This window comes from Ixodes scapularis, unplaced genomic scaffold, assembly GCF_016920785.2.
Source record: "Ixodes scapularis isolate PalLabHiFi unplaced genomic scaffold, ASM1692078v2 PGA_scaffold2__306_contigs__length_199485367, whole genome shotgun sequence".
Taxonomy (NCBI): Eukaryota; Metazoa; Arthropoda; class Arachnida; order Ixodida; family Ixodidae; genus Ixodes; species Ixodes scapularis.
The window spans coordinates 120,123,073-120,150,494 of record NW_024609857.1 but is presented as its reverse complement, the minus strand read 5'-3'; the positions used below and the strand labels follow the sequence as shown (position 1 = coordinate 120,150,494).

Genomic DNA, 27,422 nt, shown 5'->3' with positions numbered 1-27,422 from the left:
TCCTGCGCAAGCTAGCAGCCGCGTCCTCAGAAAGTGGGCAAGATGCACGAATAATTAACCTGCAGACATTTTGAAAATACTTCAACTCGTGTTTAATATTTTAGCCCAGGCTGCTTAAAAAAGGCCTAACATCATATTTCACACAAAAAGGTAAACAATGAAGTGGAAACAGACAAAAACTGTCGTCGCGTATTTGCTCAGGCTCCTATTTTTTCGGACAACAAAAAGACGTCCATATAAACTCTCTTAAATGATCGGCGAATCAGCTCGCGATTTAGACTGCGCGTGTCTTTCAGCGTGCGCTGGTTGGCCAGTGGCTTGAAGAAGTTTGCCCAGAAGGCCTTCTTGTTTAAAGGGGTTATGACATGAAAATTAACCATATGGATTATTCTTGAAATGGAATGCTCATAGGCTACTTAGTATATACACTAAGTTACGCGATTTTTGGAGCTCTGGTAATTGCAATATTCAATTTACAAATTTTTATCGTTTTCATCTGCCGACCAGGCAACACTGCCCAAGTTAGTCACACCATGGCGTCCATAAACCACGTGACTATGAACGCTCTTTCATTCTAGGCGCCCCCATGATCGCCCAAGCTCTCCTCGCCGCGGTACGATCAAAACCGCTCACGCAACTCGGCAACCCAAGCGTTATTCTCGCTCTCGCCCCCTGCCCGTTGACCTTCCACCCTGCATGCGCCTGTGAAATATTCCCGGACGACAGTGACCACGGCGTGTTCGTCCGTAACTCGTCGTCACTGGAGCTGGTCGCAGCGGTTCGCAGTCAAAATGCACAGCTTCCAACAGCTCTTACCAATCACTCTCATCGCTGGTGCGATCAATGTCGAACCCTTTGACAAGGCGAGCGATGCAGTAGACGTAATCGTAACGGACCGCATGCTCGAAACGTGGAAGGTAAACGAGGAAGCTGAGGCTTGAGACACCAAGAGAGCCAAGTCTGTGAGTGCGTGCAACGAGACACCGCGCTGGAGGCTGCCTACGTAGCAAGCCTCTAGCTCCGCTCAGATCCGCCCCTCCGAGGGGCCCGCATACAAATTGATTTATCCACAAAACTATCGCGCCATTTTCATTACAAATTTAGCAGGATTATAACAATATACAATGGTTTCTAGCAGTATAGTTATCTCACATTTTATTTTTGGCGTGTCATAACCCCTTTAAGTCCCCATGAAACAAGGGTGCGTTTTCCTTTCTGCTAGAATCCAGGACTCTACAAAACTCCTCATACGAATGTTTGCGCTCCTTTGATGTTTCTGGTCTGGAAACTTTCCGTCATGCGAGAGCTTGCTGAGGAAACAAAATGAAACACTTGAGGCGCGCGCTTTGGGCTTGGGGATCCGATGGAATTTAAATAGGAGCATACTAAAGTCACGGGCAGCTTAAAGGAGCGTGCAAAAATTTGTCTCCTTTTCGTAAATACCGCTTAGAATTGACATTCATAACCCATGAAACACGCGTTGGCATTTTTCTCCGCGCAGTGACAGCCGCAGCAAAAATTCTACAAAAACGAGCAGCGTTTCTTTCCCCTCAGTATGGTGGCTGAAGGGGTAGGTTTACCCAGAGCCATATGTAGAGAGAGTCTGGTCAATGGGAGGAGTCGGCGGCAGCCGGGGTGGAACGGGAAATCCACGCCACCGCCAGCGCCGCATATTCCCCTGTGATGATCTTGCGAAGTATGAATGATCTGGGATGACCTTGAAGGATTCACGTAGCGCGGCGCAGATATTTTTTTGGTTCTGAACGAGGCTGAAAGTACATTAATGTATAATTTTAAGAGACTTATGGAAAAGGGGAGTTTCAAGGTGCTGAGTGTGTTTACTGACCCAAGAAGGGTGACACTGACGAAAGAAAGGTCCTGAAACACAATGCGAAACTGCGAATGTGGGGTGCGCCGTTCGAGGTTCGAGTCAAGAACTCCCACGGAGCCGAATAATCTGTAGATTTTACCGTCCACACCGTGGTGGCCGCGGCCTCGAGTGCAGTCAAATGAAAGGTTGAGTGCGTCCCCATGGCGACAACGTCACGTACGTTGCCCTTTCAGTTACAAAGAATGAGTCGCAAATTTCAACTCTAGCGTGCTGGAACGAAATACTTCAATACACCCTAACTTAGCAATTGTGATTGGAGGGTATTTGTTAAGCTCATTGCCTCCGCTAAGGAAATATTTGTTTCTAGTGGTTGGTCAGAAGAGCTGTCAATGAACGCGCCCAAGGTCACTAAAACGATTTCGGCTGATAGCGCGCCCTTATTTTCGCCCTATTCTTACCAATTAGCGACCAAACTCTCTACATATATGGCTGTGGGTGTACCGAGCGCTCCGCCTTCTTGGGTAGTTACACGTGCTGCCGCTTCATGACAAAAAAGTAGCACTGTGGCAAGGGTACCGGTAAGGTACCGGTGCATTTCTGCTCAAAGAGGCGTGGGGTGAAGCGTCTTTCTCGTATTTTTGTGCATTGAAGTGTGGCGCATGGGTCACTAGAAAGTCTCGCACTCCGCGTGCTCATGCAGGACGCCCTTCTAGATCCTGCGTTTGGTACCATCGCACGCCGCACGATGGCAGCACAGCAGGGTACCGGCTGAGCCGTATATGTAGAGAGTTTGGTCATTATTTGGTATGAATAGTCTGTCTGTATGCATTTGCATGTTTTTTTAGCCTTCTAGTGCGCTCTGACTTCAGAAGAAAATATGTGTAGATATGCCACCTATCGTTCTGGGACAATCACAATACAAAAAAAATGAAAAAAAAAAAAAAAAAACTGCGCACCGGAGGGTAAAGGAGATGTCATGACCATTTTTTATTCAGGGGCGTCAGCATAGTCCTAGAAATATAATAAAATGAGCGCACTGTCAGAGGGCAATTATTTAAATTGCGTAGTGTTCGCTCGGACGCTATCAGGGTACCGTGTTTGTTTCCTGACATACTGACGGCTGAATTGTTTGCAGAAGATCGACCGTAGGTCTGCCTTCGCAAGACACCGAGGCAATCAACACGGAGGGCGGGTCGGGGAATGGCAAGTTGACTTCATCCCCTTGCTTTTTTTTTCAAAGTTTGGACCAGAGCTCAGTGTTATAATAATTGAAGAGCTATGGATGGGCGGTGGTATGGCCGCTGTAAGTTAAGGATATGAAGTGTAGCTTGTAGTTTATAATAATAAAAATAGTTTATTTACGATGTAAGTATGGTGCGAACTGAGGGTAAATATCTGTGTGTAGCTTGACTGGTCCTCAGCCCCCCCTCAAGTACAAAACAGGGGTAAGAAAAGTATAATAAAAAAAACACAAGAAATTATACAATAATACAAGGTACTTCCAACACAAAAGCAATAAAAAAGAACTACAAAAAAGGATTTAACAAGAGTGACTTTCACCTACCGTTCAGAGCATCACGGGCCCAGTCTCCAAAACTTTCGAGCGGTGGAACAATGTAATATGAACAAAATGTATGGTCTTCATAAATCGAATAAATCAGAAGGTATATCCTCACCTATTAGGATGTATTTGCAGGTTTTATCCTTCTGTTTTATTGCACTTACCAAACTAAATTACTAAAGTAAAAAAAAAAAGAATGATAAGGTTCACGCTATTTAACGATAAAAGAGTCCAAATTTACCAAACGAGCTTACCTTATTCCCTTTATTTAAACGCAAGAATGGATTGTGCGGTTTTGACGACCGGGTCCATGATGAGTCATAAAAATAGTTCCGTGTTCTCGGGGGGGAGGGGGCGTTTACCACGCGCCCCAGTGATACACCCACTGTCCCCCACTGCGCGGCGCAGAAATTGGCGACGCGGGACCTCGCCGACGATGTTCGGTTGCTAGGTGTTATGTCACGCGTCGCTCCCTCTAACCAGCCAGTCCAGTGTGGCCTCACTTGTTATTCGTCCTATAGCCAAGCTTTTCGAAACATGCACCCCGCCGCCATCTGTCAGCACTTGCAGAAAGTGTTTCCATGCCAGTTTCCACACCCAGGGGGGCTGTGGCGTCACCCCGTGCCGATGTTGCAAACATCATATAATGCAGTCCAAACCAGTCCAAGGTCAGCGCACGTACTAGGGCACTAATGCTAATGCATTAAAATAAACCCCCAAAACACACACACACACACACACACACACACAGCGAATTGGAAGAATAAACATTAAAGAAACTCGGAACTTTAGTCGTAATACACCAACACAGTGTTTCCAAACAACTAGGACATGCATGTTTGCAAACTCCTTTTTTGTATGAACAATTGCACAGTGGAATCGGCTGTCTGAAGAGCAAGTGTGCTGTTTCAATGAAGACGTGTTCTTTTCATCCTTGTAACCCCCCCCCCCCCCTGCTGTAACGCCCTCGGGCACTGCGGGGTAATCATTGAATAAAGAATAAAAAGCCGGCTTTGCCCACACCAGGTGTGGGCAGTGCGCTTGCGCAGAAATCAAATTCCGGAGGAGTGAGGCGTCTGCGCATGCGCAGTATCGACAGCAGCGCAACCACAGTGGCGTGACGTCAGTGAGTTGAGTTGGTCTATAGCCATCGTATGATTCTTTTTGGGGGCTAGCAGGGGCAAGTTTTAGCAAATTCCCCGGAGTAGCAAATTCTAGAAAAAATAGTGCGATTCGGGTGTCACCTTTTTTACATAAAATTATTTTCACTCATAATTAACACCGGCCTAAAATAAGTGAAGGCCTCATCTATATCAAGAATTTCCATCTCCTCCCAGGTGGGTGCAAGGGGCTTTACTCTGTGAACTATGTTCTCTGAGTGCGTTACCAGTGGTGAATTTTTTTTGTTCTTTTTTGTTCACATTGACAAAAAAGTGTTAGTCATTGTAAACAACATGTCTCGCTGAACAAACGTTGAAACCACCTATTGTAAACTAATGGCTGCTTGATTTTCATCGCCACTAAAATTTAATAATGGGTCCCTCTTTCTTGGATGGTGAACACAGAACCCAGGAAGAGACGTGGAAAATGGCGGCTGAGTTTGCCCGTACCGAAGCTTTCTCTACTGAAGGAGACTAGAGCTCGTCTCAAGGACACTAAGGCTCCTCTGCTCTCGAAGAAACTGGAGAACCCATGTGAAGGGGGAGGGTTCACGGAAACTGTGGTGCACCACCCGCCACCGAGCCCAACAAGAAAATAGGTAACGCTCCATAACAAGAAAGGCTTGGCTGAAGACGTTACGCTATTAGTGCTGCCCAGTCTCTATAACCAAGAGTGGTTCTGGACAAGGTGTCTGTCGCCACCCAACGTTAGCCCTTGCCGCCAAAGGAGTTGAAAAGGAAAGAAGAGAAATGAGGAGAGTGAAAACGAGGAGAAGACAAGGGTGAAAGTAGAGAGGGGATAATAGAAGTGGCGACTAGACTGAATCATCTTGGCTGGGCCTTACCAGGACTCCCGTCTACGAGAAGCAGAGGCCGAAGTGGTGTATTGCCTCACCCGGGGGGCCCCGAAGGGTCCAAACCTACCCTGGGCTCTGCTCAACCACAAGGATGCCCTTTTCCCCGGACACGGGAAAGCCAAGGACAGCCAAACGTGGGCGGGCGAACCCGGATGGCTCGGGGTCCGTGGTGACGCCACTTACCAAACACCTGCTTTCACAGGCGCCCCCTGCGGGGAAGCCCGGGGCACAACCACAAGATATGTGAAACAGTGAGCCTATCACCACACTGATTGCAGACTGGTGGATCTTCTCCCGAAAGCAGATACCTATGAGTTATAAATGAGTGTCCAATTCTCAGGCGGCACAACAACGTTTCATGAAGTCGGCTCTTGCATGAAGAGCTTTCCCAAATTCCCAAAGCCGGTTTGGTAACATGAAGCTTGTTATCGCAATCCATGTTCCATTCCAATTGCCAAGAATGAAGAATCGAGGACTTCACCAAGGGCTTAGTATCTTGATAGGGTAAACAGGACAGAGAATGTGGAAGGTTACCGGCAGACCCTGCAAGCTTGTCAGCTTCTTCATTGCCTTGTATGCCAATGTGACTGGGTACCCAACAAAATGTTATATTTTGACCTCCATGCAAAGCAGAGTTAAGTTTATATTGAATCTGTTGTACAAGCATATCTTTAGTATCTTTAAGAGAGCAAACTGCAAGAATCACACTTTGAGAGTCAACAAACAGGACCGCCCTCAGTATTTTCCTATTGATAATGCATTCAATCGCCATTGATACCGCATAGAGCTCTGCAGTAAAAATGCTGGCAATACAGTCAAGTCGTTGAACCTTGGAAAAGCTTTCAGAATATACAGTGCAACCGACAAAAGAGGTCTTAGCACCATCTGTATAAACATGAAGATAACCATCATACTTAGTTTGCAGTTCACCAAACTGTTGCTTAATTACAGCATGGGAAACGCCATGCTTGTTGAACTTCGCGAGAGTCCAGTCAGATTCAACTCGCTGTGCTTTCCAAGGTGGAATACCGTTGACTTTCCTAACGAGGCTTACCTGGTCCAGAGGAAGGTGCAGAGAAGTGCGAAGATGTTCAATACGGAAGCTTAACGGTGTCACAATGCTTGGTTTATTTTCAAAAAGGCGAAAGAACCTTGACCACGTAAGTGAATGAATGAATGAATGAATTTGGGGTTTTTTGGCGCAGCAGCAACTCGGGCCATAGTGCGCCAAACACATGGTGAGTAAATATCACAAGACTCGGCGGCTAAATTATACATTGCTAAATTTCACTTTACTAAAATCTGCTAAAGGCGGTTTAAAATACCAATATTCTTTAAGAAGTTGAACACTTGTGTATGTGGGACAAGAGGCTCGTCTCCGAGCAAAAGTGCCAGGTGAAACGGAATATGCTCTCTAAAAAAGATTGGGAAGTAGGTGCAGCGTTCGTTATGAAATTGCGGACATACTAGAAGGATGTGGAGCACACTTAAAGTTTGAAAGCAGTAATCGCACACTGGAGGGTCTTCGCTTTTTAAGAGGTACCCGTGAGTTAGGCGTGTGTGTCCTATTCGCAGCCGGCACAGAATAACTTCGTAAAACCTTTCTCGATGTCTGGCACTGCGCCATTCACTCAAAGTAGGCTTAATACTATGGAGCTTATTGCAACAGTCAGAGCTCCACTCCACTTGCCAGGAACGTTTTATTTTCTTTCGCAGAGTAGTTCTACAGTCAGTCGCTGGAATGGCGTGGGTTTCAATGGACCTGTTTATACATGTACTTGCAGCTCGGTCAGCCTCCTCATTGCCGTGTATTCCTATATGACTGGGTACCCAGCAGAACTGAATATCAATATTTTGCTTGCGGGCCTTTATTATTTTACCACGGAGTAGAGAAATGAGGGGGTGGTTCCAGGATGTTGCTGAGTCAAGTGCAAGGAGGCAACTAAGCGAGTCTGAAAATACTATGGATTTCCTAAACTTTTGTTTAATTATTTGTTCGACAGCTAATATCAGCCCTAGAAGCTCAGCAGTGAAAACAGATGCCTCGGGGTTAATTCGTCTAACACGCTGGAAGGACTGCCTCACCACAGCACATCCAACATAATCAATGCCCTTCGTCCCATCGGTGAAGAAACTCTTGCCGGTCTCGTAACGGCTTGCTATCTCGAAGAATTCCTGTTTTATAACACTGGAGTCGACAACTCTCTTGTTGTACTTTGTTAATGAGAGGTTGCATGTTACGGCTATATCATCCCAAGGAGCAAATCTCTGTGGAGTTTCCATAACAGGAGAGGATATATCAACGCTGTACTTCTCTGCGGCATCCCTCACACGGAGCGCAAAGGGACGTGTTACAGACGGCTTTTTTTGAAAGGTCTGTTCATAATTTATGTTGTTAGTCAAAGAAAAATTGGGATGTTGAGGGAGAGTCTGCAGTCTTAGATAGTACTGTGCGCTAAGGTAAAACCTCCGTTTATCAAGCGACCACTCATTTGACTCAGCATACAAGCTAAGCACTGGCGATGTCCGAAAGGCCCCAATCGCTAGTCGAATGCCCTGATTGTGAACCGGGTCCAACATCTTAAGCGTAGAGGGCTTAGCAGAAGCGTAGACAATGCTGCCATAATCCAGCACAGAACGAACACATGCCCTATAAAGTCGTAAAAGGCAGAGATGGTCTGAACCCCAAGAACGGTGTGCCAGGACTTTAAGAATGTTTAATTTCCGCTGACATTTAATTCTTAGAGCCTTCACATGTGAGCCAAAGGTTAGCTTGCTGTCAAATACTAAACCGAGGAACTTATGTTCTGACCTAACAGGAATGGGCGCACCTTTGATGGACAGCGATGGAACAGAAAATACTCCCCGCCTTCGAGAAAAACAGACTGCCACGGTTTTCTCGGCGGAAAACCGAAAACCGTTCTGATCAGCCCACCTACTCATCTTGTTCACCGTCAGTTGAACTTGGCGCTCACAGATAGCTAAATTACACGAAGAAAAGCAAACTTGGACATCATCAACGTAAAGAGAATGGGAGACCATGGGCGGAATCACCTGAGACAGAGAATTCATTTTTATAATAAACAAAGTGACGCTCAAGACACAGCCCTGCGGTACGCCATTCTCCTGGGGGAAAGGGTCAGAGACCGTAGCCCCCAGGCGTACCTGAAAGCCACGATCCTGCAGAAAGTCGGAAATGCAGTGAAACATTCTCCCTTTTATGCCCATCGAGATGAGGTCCTGAAGTATGCCGTAGCGCCAGGCGGTGTCGTAGGCCTTTTCAAGGTCAAAAAACACCGAAAGACAAAACTGCCTATTTACAAAAGCCTCCCGGACGGTCGTTTCGAGGCGCACCAGATGGTCAACAGTAGACCTGGAAGTGCGGAAACCACATTGGAAATTACTTAGAAGTTTCTTACGTTCTAGCACGTAGACGAGTCTACTGTTGACCAGCCGTTCAAACGTCTTTCCCAGACAGCTAGTGAGGGCAATTGGCCCGTAGCTCGTGGCTTTGCTTCTGTCCTTTCCTTGTTTTAAAATGGGAACGACCACAGCCTGTTTCCAGGAGCTGGGAAATTTCCCCTTTGCCCAGATTATGTTAAAAAACTGAAGGAGAATGACAAGAAATGTATCAGATAGGTGGGAAAGCATAGTGGGGTGAATTGAATCAGGTCCAGGGGATGTGGGTTTTGCAGCAGCAAGGGCTCGACGAAGCTCGACAAGAGAAAAGGGACGGTTATATTCTTCAGTACAATCATTTGACATACGAATTGGAGTTCTCTCACATTTCGACTTAAACCGTAGAAACTCTGCAGTGTAATTTTCGGAACTGGAGACTTGTGCAAAGTGCTTACCCAGTGCATTGGCTTGTTCATATAACAATGAATCAGCTTCTCCATTCTCAGCTAAAAGCAAGGGGATTGAGAAAGAACGGTAGTCGCCCTCCATTCTTCCCACTCTGTCCCAGACAATCTTGGCTGGTGTGTAACTATTGATGGAGGATGCATACGAGCAAAAGGATCTCTTTTTGGCCTGTTTTCTGATATAGCGGGCTTTTGCCCGCAACTGTTTAAATGCCAGGAGGTTTCTGGAGGTCGGATACCTTCTAAACCTTCCCCAAGAACAGTTTTGTCGCTTTCGGGATTCTCTGCACTCATCATCCCACCATGGCTTCGGGCGTCTCGGCAGGTTGCCGGATGTCTGTGGGATGGACAAACGGGCTGCTTCAAGGATTGCTGTTGTTATTAATGCATTTCCATCGTCCACAGAGACCACTTGTGAAATATCCAAGGAGGAAGGAAAGCTTGACTTAAAAAGCTCCCAATCTGCTAAAGAGATCTTCCAACGAGGAGGACAACAAGGAAGCCTAGGTAGAACTTCTAGCGGAGTAAGGTACACTGGGAAGTGGTCGCTCCCATAAGGGTTATCTAATACATTCCAGGTAAAGTCGGTAAAAATCGCAGATGAACAAATAGTGAGGTCAAGACAAGAGAAAGAGCAGTTATGAGAACTGAAATATGTTGGTGCTCCAGTATTTAAAACACACACTTCTTTAAGAGACAAAAACCGTGCCACAACAGAACCCCGGGTGTCAGTCCGATCACCACCCCAGAGCGGGTTATGTGCATTAAAATCACCCATTAAAATAAAAGGTTCAGGCAGTTGGTCAGCTAAGGCTTAAAGCTGGGAAAGTTCCAAGGATGATGAAGGAGGGATGTAAATGGAGCAGATGGTAATGAGGCGACCTCGTAGCAACCTTACTGCGACGGCCTCCAGAGAAGTGTTAAGGGAGACTTCGCAGGCAGGTAAACTACTGTCTACAATAATTGCAACTCCCCCAGAAGCGCCAGAGGTCGTCACGCGATCCCTCCTGGTGTGACTATTAACGGAGGAGGTGTATATCTTCCATGTCGTCTTTTTTGATTGACGACAGACATATCGAGCCTTCGCCCGAGCCTGTTTGAAGGCTAAAACAATTGGAGGGGTCAGGTACCGGCGTAGCACATCCCATGAACAATTTTGTTTTTTTTTCGAGTCTCGATCACTGCACTCCTTAGTCCACCAAGGTTTTGGCTTAGGAGGAAGGCGTGTAGAAAACTGCGGAATAGCTTTATGAGCTGCCTCAATTATAGAGGCAGTAAGGCATTTGCAGGCATCATTTACATCCAAGCCAACTAAAGTGTCAGGGTTAATCTCAGATGCACTTTCAAACATGGCCCAGTCTGCCTGGTCTACTTTCCAGCGTGGTGAACGTGTCATGAGAGAGCATGAAGGAGCAGTGCACTATAAAATAATGGGGAAATGGTCGCTACCATATGGGTTAGGATGCACATGCCATGAGAAGTTAGGGAAAAGTGTGGCAGTCCCAATGGAGAGATCAATGCATGATGAAGGAAGGTGTTGACAGCTAAAAAAAGGTAGGCTCACCAGTGTTAAAAAGACAAAGTGTTCGAGAGAATAACACAGACTCAATTTTTCCTCGGATGTCACGACGTGTACTCCCCCATAGAGGGTTGTGACAATTAAAATCACCCATCAAAAGGAATGGCTCAGGAAGCTGGTCTAAAAACGAATTAAAATCTGAGGATTTCAAAGTAAAGGATGGTGGTAGATACAAAGAGCACACTGTCAGAGCTTTGTGAAGCATGAACCGTACAGCGACTGCTTCCAGTGAGGTAGACCGTGGGACCTGTACGCAGGGCACTTCTCTCGGGAGAACCACCGCAACTCCTCCAGAAGAACTGACAGAGCACGGACGATCCTTTCGGAATACCTGGTACCGTCTGAGGAAGTTGGTATGGCTGGGATTTAAATGAGTCTCCTGTAAGCAAAGCACACGTGGCTTGTGTTCCTCCAGCAAAAACTCCACATTATCCAGGTTATGTAGTAGCCCTCGACAGTTACACTGCATTAGCACTGAAACCATTATTAAGGTATGAAATTATGAGCACACGGATGAACAGTAAAAAAAAAATCATCCCTTCGGAGGTATCACAGGTTTTTTAGTTTTTTGCTTGGTTTTCGGATTCTGCCACTCCATCTCCTCCTGGTCAGACTCAGGGGTAGATGGGGAGGTGGATAGGGCAGGAGCACCGCTCTCCTGAGCTCCGCAAGCAGGCTTGCCTGCTGACTTGGGAGGGTCGGAGCTGCGAGATCCTAACCTGCGGCCACGACCAGAACCTGACGGGAGGGTGCCAGATATACTGGGGAGGGATTCAACCCCGTCCATCTTCTCCACCTCCTTCTGTGTTACAGAGGCTGCATGAGGGCCATGCAGCTCCTTGGTTGCAGGCGGTCTATCCAGGGAGTGAGGCCGAGGGCCTCGCTTTTTCTCCCTGGTAGGAGACCGTGCAGACTGTACAGGCGCAGCAGGCGCTGGCCTGTCTTGAGATGTGGGAGCAGCCCGCGAACCCTCTCCGCGAAGAGAGGGAGCCTGCTGTCCCTGGGTAGGCTTTGGGGTCCTGAGGGCGGCAGCCAGGTCTTTGAGCAAGACCTGGGTTGCCCTCGACTCCATACGCGGCGCAGGACCCCGGCGCACCACGTCGGCATACGAGCCTTGTGCAAGGAATGACCAGCGTTTCTTGGCCTCAAGGTATGTAATGTTCTCTTTAGCCTTTAAACTCAGTATCTCCTTTTCCTGCTTCCACAGGGGACAGGCACGGGAGTACGCTGCATGGGTGCCTTTGCAGTTGGAGCAGCACACAGTGCTTTCACAGACGTCTGCGACATGTTCGTTGCTGCCACACTTGGCGCAGATCTCTCTTCCACGGCAGCTCCTGGACCCATGCTCGAACCTTTGGCACCTGAAACACCTTTGGGGGTTCGGCACATAAGGACGGACACGGCAGTTCAGATAGCCTGCCTTTACTGTTGCTGGGAGACAGTGCCGTTCAAAAGAAAGAATAAGATGTTTTGAGGGAATCTCCTGACCCTCGCGGCGAAGTATAATCCGCTTTACTGCAATGACACCCGAGTTTCGTAGGCCTTCAAGTATCTCATCCTCACTTACATCTAGCAGGTCCTCTTCGGAGATGACACCACGCACAGTGTTCAAAGTCCTGTGCGGTGTTACCGTGACTGAGGTCTCCACGATGCTCTTCATCTTCTGAATGGCCACACTTTGCTCTTGTGTGGTGACCTCAACAAGGAGGTCCCCAGAATGCAACTTTTTTGCTTGGTAGGAGTGTCCGATCAAATGCTCAAGAACCTTGGCAACAATGAACGGAGACAGCTTGGCGGCAGGGCGTTGATTGTCTTCAGAGTGAACTACAAAAAATTTAACAAAGTGTTCTGTTTCTGGTGCTTTGGCGATGACTTGTTCCGGACAGGGCCGTTTGGATGCCTGCCTGGAACCGGGTTTAGAGAGAGAGGGAGCCATAAGAGGCATAAAGTGTTCAGAACCTGTGGTGTGCCGCCCACCACGGAGCCCAACAAGGAAATAGTTAACGGACCATAACAAAAAGGGCTTTGTTGGAACCGTTAGACTATTAGCACTGCCCAGGTACTATAACCAAGTGTGGTTTTGGACGAGGAGTCTGTCGCCACCCAAGGTTAGCCCTTGCCGCCAAAGGAAATGAAAAAAGGAAAGAAGAGAAAATGAGAAAAGTGAAAAGAAGGAGAAGACAAAGGTAAAAGAAGGGAGGGGATAGTAGAAGTGGCGACTGACTGAATCATCCTGGTCGGGCCAAGCCAGGACACCCGTCTACGGGAAGCGGGGGCCGAAGTGGTGTATTGCCTCACCCGGGGGGCCCCGAAGGGTCCAAACCTACCCCGGGTTCGACTCAACCACCAGGATGCCCTTTTCCCCGGACACGGGAAAGCCACGCACAGCCAGACGTGGGCGGGCAAACCCGCATGGCTCGGGGTCCGTGGAGACGCCACTCTCCAAACACCTGTTTTCACAGGTGCCCCCTGCGGGGGGACTGCCGTCCGAGTTCACTGTCATCGTCACGTCCATCTTCTTGAGGTTGAGCTCCTCTCGTTGCTTTCTGTAGAAAGCTCCATCCGTAATATCACCCATAGCAGTTGGGTCACAACGATCTGATAGCTTCTGCAGGGAGGACTTCAGCGACCTGGCTACTTCTTCAGATGCGAGCATTGAAGTGAGCTGCCGCTCCAACGGAAGGCTGACAAAAAAATGGCCTTCTCTCGTCCGCTCTTCTCCGGTGTACTTTTGACCACACTGCGCGCATGTTGCCTCAACTTGCTTTCTCTCCGTGAGGTCTCCTGCAGATTCCCCCAGAAGAAGCATGCTGTGTGGACAGTAAAAGTGGAAGGTTGAAGACTCCAGCGAAATCCCCGCGAATTTCTTAAATAAGAACTTCGTATCGGGAAGGTCATCTCTCTTCTGGATAAAGCCAACGAACTTCATCAGTTTCTCTACTAGCGTCCACGACATTCCAGATGTGACGGCGAAGTCCATCACCAGCGTGACTAAGTCTTGCGCAGAAAATTCAGAGTCGGGAGGAGCTCCGCGACTGCCAGAACCTTCGCAGTCTTGCTCATTTGCAGAACCTTCGCAGACTTGCTCATCTGCCACCTGTGTGCCAGACTCCTCACATTCGTCTCCCTCGTCTAAATCACTGTTGCTCAGTGAAGAATTTCCGGGGCCGGGCGGCCCATTGCCCGCAGGTACGGTCGACACTCCACTGTCGTCAGGTTTCGTTTGTGTGTTGGATCGCTCGGCACAAAGAGACCGGTGCTCTGTCGACCTCGGTAGGTCGGCTCCGTCGAAGAACGGCTCCAAGTAGAGCTTGCGCCGCTTTGGCGTCCCAGACATGTCGGCGGTATAAAACGTCGCCACACGCCACTAGGTAATTTTACGTCAACAGTTCTCAAAGGAAACACAACTAATAAACTCCACGTTATCTCAACATCGTCCCTCGAAACTCGCTGCCAGACCTCAGTGCCTCGGTAGGCCGGAGGCTGCGTCTTTGGATTTGGTTTTTGTCGACAAAATAAAAATAAGAAAATTATGGAAACAAGAAAAAAAAAGGACAAAGATATATTAGTTTAATAATGGCTTATTCAGTTGATTTATTATAGTTCAATTTCGTATTTCATCAACTTTGATGCTTTGGAGGAGCCCAACGTGGCACAGGGAAACGCTCTAAGGCTAGGAGAAGAAGAAAATAGTTTAGCAGCTGGCAACCCTGAGTACCTGAGCTTACAGCCTTTTTTCTCTCGTGGTCAAAGAAAGGGGTCGGCGGCAATTTGAAACCGCCGGGGTAAAATGTTTTTTTGCCGATTAGTGTAAAGGTGGCAGTGCGACGGATATCTTCCAGAAGGTGTATAGGCATACCAAGACCGCTACCAGCGGACCACTTGGTTTCGGCGCGGAGCCGTTACCGTGGGGGCGATCAAGAAGCCCTTCCTCCGGAGCGCTCAACGACCCGTTAGGCCTACCAACCGGGCGTACGGCGCAAGTGTTTTTTCGACACGGCGTGTCGGGGCACGGCTAAACAACGGAATCTGGCGGTGGTGGCTGGGGCGTCTCGGAAACCAGGCAAGGGAGACACCTAACATCATGACTCCACGGAGGAAAACAATGACAACCAGTCAAAGTCAAATGGAAAAGGCAAAGAAGAGGGGAAAGCGAGACAAGGCGTCAGTGGAGTGCGAAGGCTGTGAAAAATGGGTGGATATCAGCGAGACACCGTTCGAATCATGCACGGAGGCGGAGAACAGTACATACAAACGTAAGGAGTGCAAGGAAAATGAGGTGAGAAGAATCACCTTGGAGGAGGAGATCGAACGGCAAGTTAATGCCTTGAGAGAGGCAATGAGAGTGAAGCTGGAGGAGGCAAAGACAGAGAGAGCGGCCATAGAAAGTAGGATGTTGGCGAAGCTCGAAGAAGAGAGAACCTTGAGAATAGCGACGGAAGAGAAACTGAAAGCAATAATGCTGGAGGAAAGGAACAAGAGAGAAAAATTAGGGGAGGTGTTTAATGAATGGATGAAGTCATATGAACCAGAGCAAATGACGGTCAACGGGGCTGAAAACGCGCCGCAACAGCTAGAACCGAGAAACGGGGTCAAAGAAAAGATGACATACCACACAGACAGGAAAGAGACAGTTAGCTTTTCCCAAGAACGGACGGGAAGTGGAGATCTGGATAAGGAGCAGGGGAGACAGACGACTGGAGGCCAAACACAAAGAAGCCAGCACAGGAACTACAAGGAAGCCCTCATGAGGCAGAGAGCAGACCCAGATGACGGGACAAAGAAACAGGACAAAGAGAAGAAGGTGGACAAGAGAGTCTTAGTGGTAGGGGACACCAATGCCTTCAAGATAAAGAGAGCCACACTGAAGGTGGTAGATTACGACAAGAAAGTTCACTTTGCAACTAAGCCGGGAGCACAACTGAGAGAGTCACTCGAGAGAGCAGAGAGGGATGGGAAAATATGGAATGCAGAGGCAGGAGTGGTGGTCATACATGCGGGAGTGACAGACGTGCAAGGCGAAGAATCGGTGGAAGAAATGGCAGCGGAGCTAGGGAAACGGCTTGAGGACTGGACCACGAGAGCCCCGAAACATTCTTTTATGGTGTATGAAGTCCCAGAAATCAAAGACAAGGGGGACCCACTTAAAGAGAGGTGCGCCAAGTGGAACAGGCTATCAAGAGAGATCAGCCAGCAGCTGGGACCGAGGGTGGAGGTGGTAAAGAACACAGGAACGGGAAACGACATGGAAGATGGCTGCTACAACAGAGATGCGGCAATTGAAGAGGGACAAGCACTGGGTAACAGACTAAAGAGTTTTTTAGGACTGAAATGCAAGGGGAAAAGCGTGACACCGATGAAAAGACGACAGGAAAGAATGGAAGGCAGGCTGACTCTGGACCAGAGACTACAGCGACTCGAGGAACAACTCCAGAGGATGTGTCCCCCACAGGGACATGCCCACTAAGAAGAGAAAGTAGGTGGGATGGTGCCTGCAAAAACACGAGAAGCGGAAAACACAAAAAGGCACCAGACCGGGAAAGAAGGAAAAACAGACGAGCAAAAAAGAAAAAGAGGGAAGTGAAGATTGCCTTTTTAAACCTACAGGGAGGAAGGAAAGCAGGAAAATGGGAAGAGGCCTTTCAGATGTTACAAGATGATAAGATTGGAATGTTCGCAGTCACAGAAACCCACCTCAGAGATGAAGAAAGACCCCCGGATTGCGAAGGGCTTTTTTGGGATGGGGTAAACAGAAAGGACAGTGAGAGAAGGGGAGGGCGGGTAGGATGCTTTAGCGGGCCAGGCTGGCAGAGAGAAAGTCCAGAGTGCAGAGAGCACATGTGGTTGACGGGGACACTGGCGGGGAGAAAGGTGGCAGTGGCAGTGGTGTACCTGTGGACGGGGGCAGACAGCAGGGAGACAAACATCAAGCTAATCAAGTGCATTGAAAAAGACTATCACAACATTGGGAGACCTACCATTATGGTAGGCGATTTCAACGCACACCTAGAGGAGTTTGATGGGAGAACAGACGGTAATGGAAAGCTGCTGCAGGACATGGCGGAACACCTGGATATGGTAATCGTCAACACACAAGATAAATGCATAGGAAAGACGACATGGACGGCCAGAGGGATGAGCTCTACAATCGATTATTGCCTGGTGTCCCCGGACCTGTATGAAAAACTGAACTACATGGAGATAGACGAGGAAGGAGACAAGAGCTTGGGAAGTGATCACAACAGATTGCTGATCACTTTCGGAGGAAAGCCGACGGAAAAGAGAGTCAGCGAAGCTATGAGACCACACCACATAACGCAAGCGCAAGCACAAACCATTGCGCAGAAACTGGAGGAAGAGGTGGAAACCAGGCAGGTGGAGACGTACGGGAACCTCATGCGGTGGTGGAAGGACCACCTGGAAAAACTGAAACGACCGACACGAGGGAAGCGGAGGAGAAAACGATGGTGGGATGTGGAGGTGAAGGAGGCCATTACAAGAAGGCAATTGGCAAACAGGACTCTGCGAGGGACCATCAGAAAACGAAAGGAGGAGAAGAAAGCCCCCCTACAGAAAGATTCAAGAGAATGGAGGGAGTACCAGAGCAGGAAAATAGAGGTGACAGCTTTGATTCAAAGCAAAATGGCCAAGGTAGATAAGAGATTTTTGGAAGAACTGAGAGAGGCAGGACGTGAGGCCCCACTGAAGTTCTGGCGACATGTACAGGGCCAAACAGGTCGACCCAGGGAGGATGCTGTAATCAAAGACGATGCAACGGGAAAGGAACTGGACCCTGGAGAGACCAACCGGTACATTGAGAGGTGGATAGGGGACATGTTCACAGGGGACAGCCGACAAATGGACAGTGAGGAGGGGGAGACGGAGGACGAACTGCAGGAGCAACCGAGCAGAGAGGAAATCACGGAGAGGGAGTTAAATAGAGCAGTCAAGAGGATAGGAGGAACCACAGCCACTGGAATGGACGAAATCCCAATGAGGCTGGTGAAGGAGCTGGGGCCAGAGACGAGAGCACTGCTGCGCGAGATCCTCAACCAGATCCTGAAGGAGGGATGGGTGCCGGAGGAGTGGCGAACCTCAAGACTCAGACTCATCTACAAGGGAAAAGGGCAAAAGTCAACGCTCGGAAACTACCGCCCCATAGCCATCACATCGGTACTCTACCGCGTGTTCACACAAATAATACGAGACCGACTGCAGACATGGGCAGAGGCAGAAGGAGTCCTGGGGGAGCTGCAGAATGGTTTCCGGTGGGGGAGACGCCTTGAGGACAATTTATTCGTGCTGAAGCAGGCCATCGAGATTGCCCAGAAGGAGAACCGCCCCCTTTACCTCTGTTTTCTCGATATCAGTAAGGCTTACGACACGGTCGAACATCGAAAACTGTGGACGCAGCTGGAAGAGCGGGGACTCTGCAGAGAGTGGATAGACCTCTTGCGAGAAGTGTACAGAGGGACGACGGTGGTGGCACAGTGGCAGCAGAAGACAACACATCCAGTGACCTGCTCCAAGGGCTTGAGACAGGGCTGCCCGCTGTCGCCGCTATTGTTTATGCTGTACATAGCAGGAATCGAAAAGCGGCTGCAGGAGAGTGGGGAGGGTTTCTCACTGGAATATTCGGAAGGCGGGGAAAGGAAGGGAGGAAAACTCCCGGGACTCATCTACGCCGACGATATGGTGCTGATGGCGGACTCGCTGCAGGGCCTGCAGGGGCTCATGAACGAGTGTGGTGCAATGGGAGAGGCCCTGGGGCTTAGTTTCAGTTCGCACAAATCTGGGCTGATGGCTTTTGGGGCAGCAGAGGAAAACGGGACCGCCAACCTGTCCATTCAAGCCAATCCTGTACCTTGGGTGGACCACTACAAATATCTGGGTGTAAACCTACAGAAGGGACACCACTACCTCCTAGAGCACGAGACGAAGGTCAAGGCGAAGAGCAGGAAGAACAAGGGCATAGCAACGGCCAGGGCCCTCTGGGGATATAACCGATACGAGGTAACCCGAGCGGTCTGGAAGATGGTGGCGGTGCCGGGGCTTACTTTTGGCAACTCAGTGTTGTGCCTGTCATCAGGTACCAGGCAATACCTCGAGGTCCGTCAGAGGGAGGTGGGAAGGTCGGCACTGGGAGCAAGCCGAACAGCACCGAACGAAGCCGTCCAAGGAGACATGGGCTGGTCCGGTTTTGAGGCCAGGGAGGCCCGAGCCAAGCTGGACTTCGAGCGACGCCTCAGCCGGATGAGCGAAGAGCGCTGGGCCAGACAGGTCTTCAAGTATGTACATCTTCGGTCCGTCCCAACCCGGTGGGTGCGACGGACGCGCCAGTTGGCACAGCGATACGAGGTCAACGGCCCACTCCTCTACCCAGCCGCGGAGCAGCCGGAACTGCAGCAGAGCATCCGCACGAGGGTGATCGAGAGCGAGACGCGGCGATGGGCGGAAGCGGCACGTCTGAAACCAGCGCTGGCCCTGTATGCCAGAGAGAAACAGGAGGTGAAGCGAATACCTTTCATGGACAACAGCAGGGGCAGTGCACTGCTTTCGGACGCCCGAGGCGGCATGCTGCGGACCCGCGTTTTCCGCGCGAAGTACATGGACATGGAAGTGAAGTGCGTCATGTGCGCGCAGGGAGCAGACGAGACGGCGGAACACGTCATACTGGAATGCACGGGTATAAAGCCGGACGTGACGTACGAACCAGACATGGCGGTGGCGCTGGGTTTCCGGGGCGTTGACGAACAGTACGACGCCGATAGCTCGCAGCCAGTGGAGGTGACAAAGAGGAGACTGGAGTGTTGGTGGAGGAGAGCAAAAGAACACAACTACGTTTTTGGCTAGTGTAGCTACTAGCCAGGCTAGATCCAGCGCTGCTGAGATCCCCCGATACAAAGGGGTTAGCCCCAAATCCAATCCAATCCAATCCAAAAAGCCTGAGCCTTTGTGGACGGTGGAGCGGAGCTCGCTTCTCAATTCGACCGAACTCTCTGCACGTTTTGTGTTTTCCTGTTGCGTTATCTTTCGGCTTCCTAAATATTGTGTTCAGTGGTTCTTGCAGTTGTTTCTTCATATAGTCATTTTACGTTTGTTTTTGGATTCGGATCAAGAACCGTCATGTACGCGCTGGTTCGGTTTGTGGATGACCTGGACAGGCGCCGCCATGTGATGCACGTCGATAATATACGAAACTTCAACCCAGTTCATAAAACTGACTTCAACAACAAGGCTTACAACACGGTGCTGTGGACAGACAACGTGGACAGTGGGAACACTGGGGATTACACTGCGCAAATTCTTATGCTCGGCGGTAAGCACTCGTTATAGGCCGCGATTAGGCCTCTTTGGTGCTTGTATTTCCGCTAAATTTTCGCCCTGTCAATTTTGTAGATACCGAAGAACTGCGCGAATGCCCTAAGAGGGTCCCAGTGCCAAGATTAACGGCCGCAGAGGTGAGCTCGGAGGACGAGACGGAGACGTCTACCCAAAAACGAAAGAAGGTAATATCCCCAACCTCATTTCACTTTCCGGTTTGAGCAAAGCTATATGCACGAGCTTGTGCACCTCCCACCGGATATTGCTATACACACGACGCGAAACGGATGGTTCAGGCACGTAGCCAAGGGGGGGGGAGGCCGAAATCTTCCATACTGCTGGGGCCTCCTCGCTCCCCTACCCCTCTTACAGCATTTTGTCATGCCTTACCCAACCAAAATCCTGGCTACGTGCCTGGAATGGTTAGAACGAGTTTTCGAAGTGGTAGCGTAGCTCTATGGTAAGGTGTCTGCTTTGTATGGAGCGGGCCCCGGTTCGATCCACAGTGTGGGCTTTTTTCTTTTTTTTTCCCCGAACATAGCATTGTTTTGTCAAGCATGTGCCAATATTTACGACATTTCTGTTTACAATTAACACTGGAAAAAGACAAAAAAAAAATGAATGTTGTCGGCAAAACTTTGTTGAACTAAATGGTTGGAACTCTCTTTCCGGAGGTGCAATGGGGGTTGCGGGGCTTGGAGTACAGGGTGGGGGGGGGGGCGGGGGAGGGGGGGGGGGGGCAAGTGGGTTAATAGTTTTGTAATTTGCAGCCGCACACTGTCGCCGTAAAGCGGCGTGTACGCAGGCGGGGGTTGGGTTAACACGCTCTCCAGTGATACACGCGCCATCCGAAGAGACTGACCCAAATGCCATGACCTCTCTGCGTCGTGCGTAAAGCCATTTCTGGTCAAGGTGCACGATCTTGTGCATATAGCTGTACTCTTCCGATTTATGCAGTGGGGAACATTTCCTTGCGCTCAAGCTTCCAGGGGGTTGGTAGTAAAATATAGGGTGGAGTGTGTGGTCCGTGTCGGGGAGGGTCTTTCGGCGAGTCGGCTCCATGCCCGGCTCTACGCATCTTTCTAAATGCGTGAGCATTTCTGAGCGAAATCTATGTATGCATCTGCTTTGCATACATTTGTGCTATATTACTGTTTCACTGACTGATTTTGCCCTAATCTATTACAGGGTTATTAACGCTTTTTTGAACCTAAAATGGAACTTTTTAGTGTCTAAACATCTGGCCGCTAGTTATATGTGACAAATAAATGCTAGCCACATTTATTTGTTACTCCATTTAGTGAGAGACATTCAGGCAAAATGCAGCATGAGCACCACCTGATGTTTCTGCCTCTACCCCCTTTCCCAAACAAATGTCACTGGCCCATGTTTGAGACTGGCGTAAGCCAAAGCAGCTAACTGATAGTTCCAATTTACGTTTTTCAGAAGTGACCAGTTCACAAGTTTTCTTTTCAATATGCAAAACTCTCAAGCTTGTGATTTCTGGGAAACATTTATACTATACATGTTTACATAACTTGGCGAACTGTGGAGGCTGCGGCGCCTGCGACCAACTGAGGGCGACTGAGAAGGAGGCCTCGTTACCGCCACAGCAACAGCTCAGTCCGTGACAAGAAAGTAGTTCTAGACTTTTTCTTTTAATGCCAGTTGAACTCTTGCGATTGCATCTCTATTGACACGACAGGAAAGAAAGACAAAGAAGTTTTACTTTTTATTGATACTTAATTCGGATCTACCCTTTTCCAAGGACAGTGGGGTTTTTGAACAATGTTTGAATAATTGCAGCCCTGTAATTGACCACTTCCACTCAAAACTTTGCCCTTGAATTAACGCGCGCCACAGATTCGCTAGTAAATTGAGCGTATGGTTGTATCATGAACTGTTCCCGAAGCGCTCGCTAATCTAGCGGACAGCAATTTTGCCGCGGTGGATGTTCATCCAAAGTTGGTTGGTTTTGGAGCGGATGACTCTTGGCCAGCAGACGACAGCTGGTTCCTCTGGGCCTCGCATTTGGCTCAGTAACACACACGCTCCAGTGACTTGGTGTCACGTGCCTTGCTCCGACGCTCTTATTGGGTCGCGGGAGCCGTAGCCTTTACATTGATGGAACTACGCAGCGCAGCATTCCATCAATGTCAAACCAACTAGCCCAACTTCAAGCATTATTAGCCTCCACAGTTTGTAGTATATGTGCTATAATTGATGTCACTGTGGCCAACACTAAGTGAATACTTCTTTGCTTCAATTTCACTCATAGGTAGCAAAAAAGAAAGAAAAATCAGGCGGCTGTCAAGAGAGACAGCTACGAGGCGATCCTACACAACCAGCCGAGCCAGGCCCACGAAAAAAATGCGAACACCGTTCGAGTTACCGTGGGTATGCTGCAATTGTGTATTTGGGATAGGATGTGAACTGGTGTATATTAAACATTTTGGTGAAAACCCAAGACTGAGGTAAACAGCAGATGACGACTGGAGAATGTCTCGTTTTGAGACATTCTCCTTCTCTTTCCTTGTCGTTGTTTGTCATTTACGTCAGTCTCGACTTTTCACCAAAGAGCAAAACATTTGGGATGACTGAAATTCTTGTTATCCTCTCCAATCCTAGAGGTCTGGCATTAACATACACTTTTATGCTCCAAAATAATGTTTAGCGCAAAAGGCAGCCTGCTTCCACCAGCACGTCAAGTTCGGATGACTCGCTAGTTTCCAGCAATGAGCTTCAGGATGCACGCAAAAAGGCAAAGTTTTGGAAGTCCCGAAGCAAGGAACTGCAGTAGGATAACAAGTTCCTACAAGAGCAAGTCCGTTCACAGCAGGTACTCCTGGGATCCAAGATCTTTAGGTGTGAGTGGTAAACCTTTACAAATTCTTTTTTTTAATGACTATTTTGTTTTGGAAGCTGGTGTATTACTGGGAAAGTTTCTATTTACAGTCTGTAGTGTCTGCACCAGGCATATAGCCAGGATTTTGTTTTCGGGGACACTCCCGGGTAACGTGGTTGCTCTGCACCTATTCTATGCAATAGAAACATGATCAATTCTTATGATGCTCATTAAATGAATGAAACTTATTTAAACAGTGGAAGAGCTCCAGAGTAGAAGCCAAGATCCAGCCGGGGACCATGGTAGTCTGGGTATGTACAGATATTTTGTTTATAGTTTAGGGGTATTTGATTAGTCAGATATGTTGCATTCTTTACAAATGCTTACAAGACCGGGGAAGAGAAAGCCTATCATCCTGGAAAACCTAACGACCAATAACACTGCTTGATGTTCTAGAGATGTGACACTGGCTTTGATGGCTTTAGAGAGCTACCTGACCTATCTCAGTCTCAAAATGTTCCGAGCCTGTAAGCTAACCTATCTGCTTTCACGTATCAGCTGCTGCTTCTACTACACTAGTGCAAAGCGGTGAAGCGCTGCTGTAATGCGCAGTGATCAAGCTTGCAAAGCAGTCGGGCTCTTGCTAAAGAGTCTGCCGCCTCATTCAAAGTCATGCCCACCTACATTGTGTTTAAATTAACTAATCTTGTACTTCGATGGGGGTCGTTCGTAAGGTTTCCAAGAAATTTAATGCTGATCTACTATGTGATGGGGATTCCAGGGTTGGGAAACAATCACTTCAACTGGCTCACATTGTTGATGCTGTTTCTTTTAATACAGCACCAGAGACTGAGGGGCTCGCTGAACCCTGTCAAGCCGTGAAACAGTGCCAAGCTTCTACATCCAGGGCAGCACCCACAGCAGGAGTCAAAAGTCAAATTTGGGGGTTTTACGTGCCAAACCAACGACGGGCATCTGGCACGCCCCAGCGGAGGACTGAGGATTAATTTGGACCACCTGGGGATCTTTTGACGTGCAACCGAAAGCTCGGTTACACGGCGTCTTCTCCGCAATAAGCCTCCGTCAGATTGCGGGCACCTCGGCCGGGACTCGAACCCGCCACATGGGGATCCGTAGGCCGACGCTCTCGCCTCGGAGCCACCGAGGCGGCTCACCCACAGCAGGACGTAAGGTAGTTGAATGTATGGGTCTTTGTGGGAGTCAAATTTGTTATTTTTTGTATTTATAGCACGCCCAGGGCTGCTTGGACCTCATCCCCAGGAAATGAAATGTGAGTTGACAATCATGCAGCCTTTTACATCTGAAACAAACTAACCTAAATGCACCGCGTATATTTACAGCCAACCAAAAAGTCGTTCCGCACATTCCCTGGTCAAGCAATGCTCTGGCAGGTGAGTTGGCTGTGTGCATATCTAGCTTTTCTATATGGAACCCTATCCTGCATTTACTCTCTGCATCGCTCTCAGGGCTGGCTGCACAGGTGCCTCACATCAGGGTTCCTGCGGCAGGTGAGTTACTTCTGGATACTTTAGGAACATTGCCTTGCTATGAAATTTTAATAACCTGGCATGAGCTCATGTGTTCCTGCTTGCATATGCATGGGTTCAGGAACAGCTGCTAATCATGTTAGCTGAACAACACAAATGTTTGACTGATTTCTAATTTCAGCATCACCTGGTGGATGCCTGGAGGAATTTTCTTATATGCCTGATGGTTCAGTAAGTACCTTTCTAGTTTTGTAAGGTGCATCTAGAAAGGTTTGCGACAGAGAAGGAAACAGGTAAAATATCTGGCATATCCGTCAATTATTAGATGTAAAGTTGAAGGATAACCTAGTCTCACATTTCGTTCAGGTAGCAAAACGTGATTGGTTATAGATTACTTATTTCTTTGGTCAGTGAATATTTCATGTTCTTTATAATGCAATCAATTTCCTGTGTTAATATGTGAGTCTTTTTGTTTTCTCATTAGCCAGAATGAGTGGGTCTAGGATCATACCTATTTTTTCTGCAAGTTATACCACAACTGAAACTCAGTGTACAAAAGATAGTGTCGGTAAGGCTTATTACAGTCCTTTAATCAAAAAACATGAGAAAGGGCACTAGGCTACTCAGAAAGGGCATACAATCAATTTAAATTGTCACAAGGACTTAATGTTTGCAATTTGGTAAAGATTGGTTATGTAGATAAGTCTTGATCGATTGTGAAATTTTGTGCCTGCAAAATATTCGCGAGGCTTGTACCTCATAAAATATCGAGCTCACGAAAATAGAGTTTTGAGCTTAATATCTTGCGAGCCCACGACTCTCTTTTTTGTGGGCTCGTAAAATCTTCATGCTTGGGATTTGCAAAATTCCCGAGCAGAGGGAGCATGCTGGGTTTGTAGTTTCATGAATGTGCTGCATATGTTGCTGTCTGCAGTAGTCCTGGTGACAACATATCTTTGGATGCAGTGGCGGGGGCTGAGGTGGCTGGGATGTCCATGCATTGGGAAGAGGGGTGGGGGGGGGGGGGGTAAAAATGCATGTGTATATTATAGGGTCGGTTGGGGGCGGGGAGGGGGGGGGAGGGTCAGTCAGTCAGAGTCTTGGGAGAAGGAAATCAAAGGAAGTGTTGCTGAGCCGGAAGCTCAATATGTCACCTTTGTTTTGGGGTAGGGGAGGGGGAGTGAAAGGTAAAGATAGGAGAAGGGTGGTTGCCCCAGTGTCGCGCCGCAAAATCGCGCCGCCGCGCAACGCAAGCCGCACGAAGAAGCCCCCACGGCCGAGCAGAGCGGCCGGTGAAGTGCACTTCTTCCTCGTAGAAGTTGAGTCAGAGTCCTCCCTAATTCTTGAGTCAGTCTTCTTAAGTCTTCCTTTTAGTGGGCCGCCACAGAATACACCAATGGGGGGAGGGGGGGGGGGTTGAAGGCCCATAAGCACCCCCCCCCCTTCTGGCTACGCCTGTTTGGATGTAGCATACCAATTGGTAAAGTTTCGTTTGTTTTCCCATCTGTACTATATTGACTAAACTTCGTATCCGCATACTGCAAGCCCCTTTTACACGACTGAAGTCTTTGTCACTATCAAGCTCTGTTATAATAAGCTTAGGCCGTATGTGTTGCTGTATGCAGCAGTAACTTTTACACCAAATAACAATTTGCATGATCTTTTGCTGTTGCCTTATTGCAGTTGGTTACTTTGAATCTTTTCTGCAGACAAGGAGAGCATATGTCACTGCACTTTCAGCATGTTCCTTGGTTATTGGGAATTTTGCAAGTGGTCGAGAGGCGTAGCTTTTGCTGTAAAATTACTACTTTTCCATTTTGTGTTGCTCAGATATGCAAATAACGAGATACCTGTGACATAGATCATGCTGTTGTGCAATCTGTTTGCAGCTTCACCTCCAAAAAGGCATCACGCTGACAGCAGTCCAGGCGGCGCGAGTGATGAAATTAAAAAAACCGACACTGGTGGTGAAGGAAACAGCCCAGTGCATCTGGACACAAGCCGGGCTGGCGGCACGCAGTGTGTCCGGGGTGCTCGCACCAAAGAAGAACTCTGGTGAAGAGCCGAAGCCTGCAAATGGTCCCAGTCTAACTGGGACCCAGTTGCAACTGGTCCCAGTTGTAACTGGGACCAGTTGCAACTGGGAATTGTCCCTTAAACCAGTTGAACTGGGACCAGTTGGATCCCAGTTAGAAATTTTCACCTGGGATTGCAACGCAATTACTGACGCGACACTCGGCAAAGAAAGGTTGGACCGGCATTGCACGTCTGTCAGAATAAAAATGGCACACCAAAAATGGCATACCAAGTGTACATACCGCGTGTTACGAAGGTAATCCATACGGCGTTTATTTCAGCTCTATATCACGCAAAACAAGAAGATAGAATCGACGAGAGTCCCTTTTCGACGAGTGTTCGTCAACACTGCCTCGGAAAACAAGGGGAAGAGATTGACCTCACCCCTTAACCTAAAATTGAGGTCAGCGATCAAACTATAACACGGGAAGGGTCCACAAGGGTAGCGCGGGCATATTCCATTCAGCACGCCACCCGGTCGTAGGCAGACGGTCTTGAAACGAAGCAATGCTGCGCCGAGTCGGAGTGCCTGCTAGGCCTATATTCTGAGCAGTTCGCTTCGTCGGAGTTGGTGGATTCGTCGCCGTTGTCGCTTTTCTCGGGTGTTTGTGGATCCAGCGTTCTTGTTCGTCGTGGTCTGTTTTAAGTACTTTTTTTCTTGCTGCTTGAAGTCGGCACGCGCGAGAAGAACACATAGAAAAATAAACGTTCAGTCAGAGTTTTAAGGAAGGAAATCAAAAGAAATAACCGTTCGTCGGTCGTCGCGACCCAAGTAACTGAAGTCGGCCCTGCCCTACTGCGCACGCGCAGTAGTTGCT

The 27,422-nt window shown here is 48.6% G+C and overlaps 4 protein-coding genes across 4 annotated transcripts; 3 read left to right on the top strand and 1 right to left on the bottom strand.

Annotated features, from left to right (window-relative positions):
• Positions 1-54: 54 nt before the first annotated feature.
• LOC120848193 lies at positions 55-14,188 on the bottom strand. The gene is made up of 2 exons (XM_040220181.1): positions 13,312-14,188; positions 55-59 (listed from the first exon to the last, which is right to left on the bottom strand). The coding sequence occupies exons 1-2, from the start codon at positions 14,186-14,188 to the stop codon at positions 55-57; spliced, it is 882 nt and encodes a 293-aa protein (XP_040076115.1).
• Positions 14,189-14,670: 482 nt separating this feature from the next.
• LOC115322792 lies at positions 14,671-26,892 on the top strand. Its single transcript, XM_042292001.1, has 7 exons — positions 14,671-14,823; positions 23,278-23,331; positions 24,270-24,311; positions 24,382-24,432; positions 24,508-24,549; positions 24,710-24,759; positions 26,418-26,892. The coding sequence occupies exons 3-7, from the start codon at positions 24,305-24,307 to the stop codon at positions 26,862-26,864; spliced, it is 597 nt and encodes a 198-aa protein (XP_042147935.1). The 5' UTR covers positions 14,671-14,823; positions 23,278-23,331; positions 24,270-24,304; the 3' UTR covers positions 26,865-26,892.
• LOC121048289 lies at positions 15,389-16,611 on the top strand. Its single transcript, XM_040504452.2, has one exon. The coding sequence runs from the start codon at positions 15,389-15,391 to the stop codon at positions 16,316-16,318; it is 930 nt and encodes a 309-aa protein (XP_040360386.1). The 3' UTR covers positions 16,319-16,611.
• On the top strand, positions 19,809-22,826 carry LOC115322791. Its single transcript, XM_042292003.1, has 3 exons — positions 19,809-20,170; positions 20,251-20,360; positions 22,454-22,826. Exons 1-3 carry the CDS (start codon positions 19,978-19,980, stop codon positions 22,598-22,600), a joined length of 450 nt encoding a protein of 149 aa, XP_042147937.1. The 5' UTR covers positions 19,809-19,977; the 3' UTR covers positions 22,601-22,826.
• Positions 26,893-27,422: the final 530 nt, after the last annotated feature.

Bases quoted from the DNA above. Each gene is read 5' to 3' on its own strand.
- LOC120848193 (XM_040220181.1), bottom strand. From the start codon at position 14,188: ATGTCTGGGACGCCAAAGCGGCGCAAGCTCTACTTGGAGCCGTTCTTC.
- LOC121048289 (XM_040504452.2), top strand. From the start codon at position 15,389: ATGACGGTCAACGGGGCTGAAAACGCGCCGCAACAGCTAGAACCGAGA.
- LOC115322791 (XM_042292003.1), top strand. From the start codon at position 19,978: ATGTACGCGCTGGTTCGGTTTGTGGATGACCTGGACAGGCGCCGCCAT. The intron at 20,171-20,250 runs GTAAGCACTCGT...TCAATTTTGTAG, and splicing joins GCAAATTCTTATGCTCGGCG to ATACCGAAGAACTGCGCGAA. The intron at 20,361-22,453 runs GTAATATCCCCA...TTTCACTCATAG, and splicing joins CTACCCAAAAACGAAAGAAG to GTAGCAAAAAAGAAAGAAAA.
- LOC115322792 (XM_042292001.1), top strand. The intron at 24,550-24,709 runs GTGAGTTACTTC...TTCTAATTTCAG, and splicing joins CATCAGGGTTCCTGCGGCAG to CATCACCTGGTGGATGCCTG. The intron at 24,760-26,417 runs GTAAGTACCTTT...ATCTGTTTGCAG, and splicing joins CTTATATGCCTGATGGTTCA to CTTCACCTCCAAAAAGGCAT.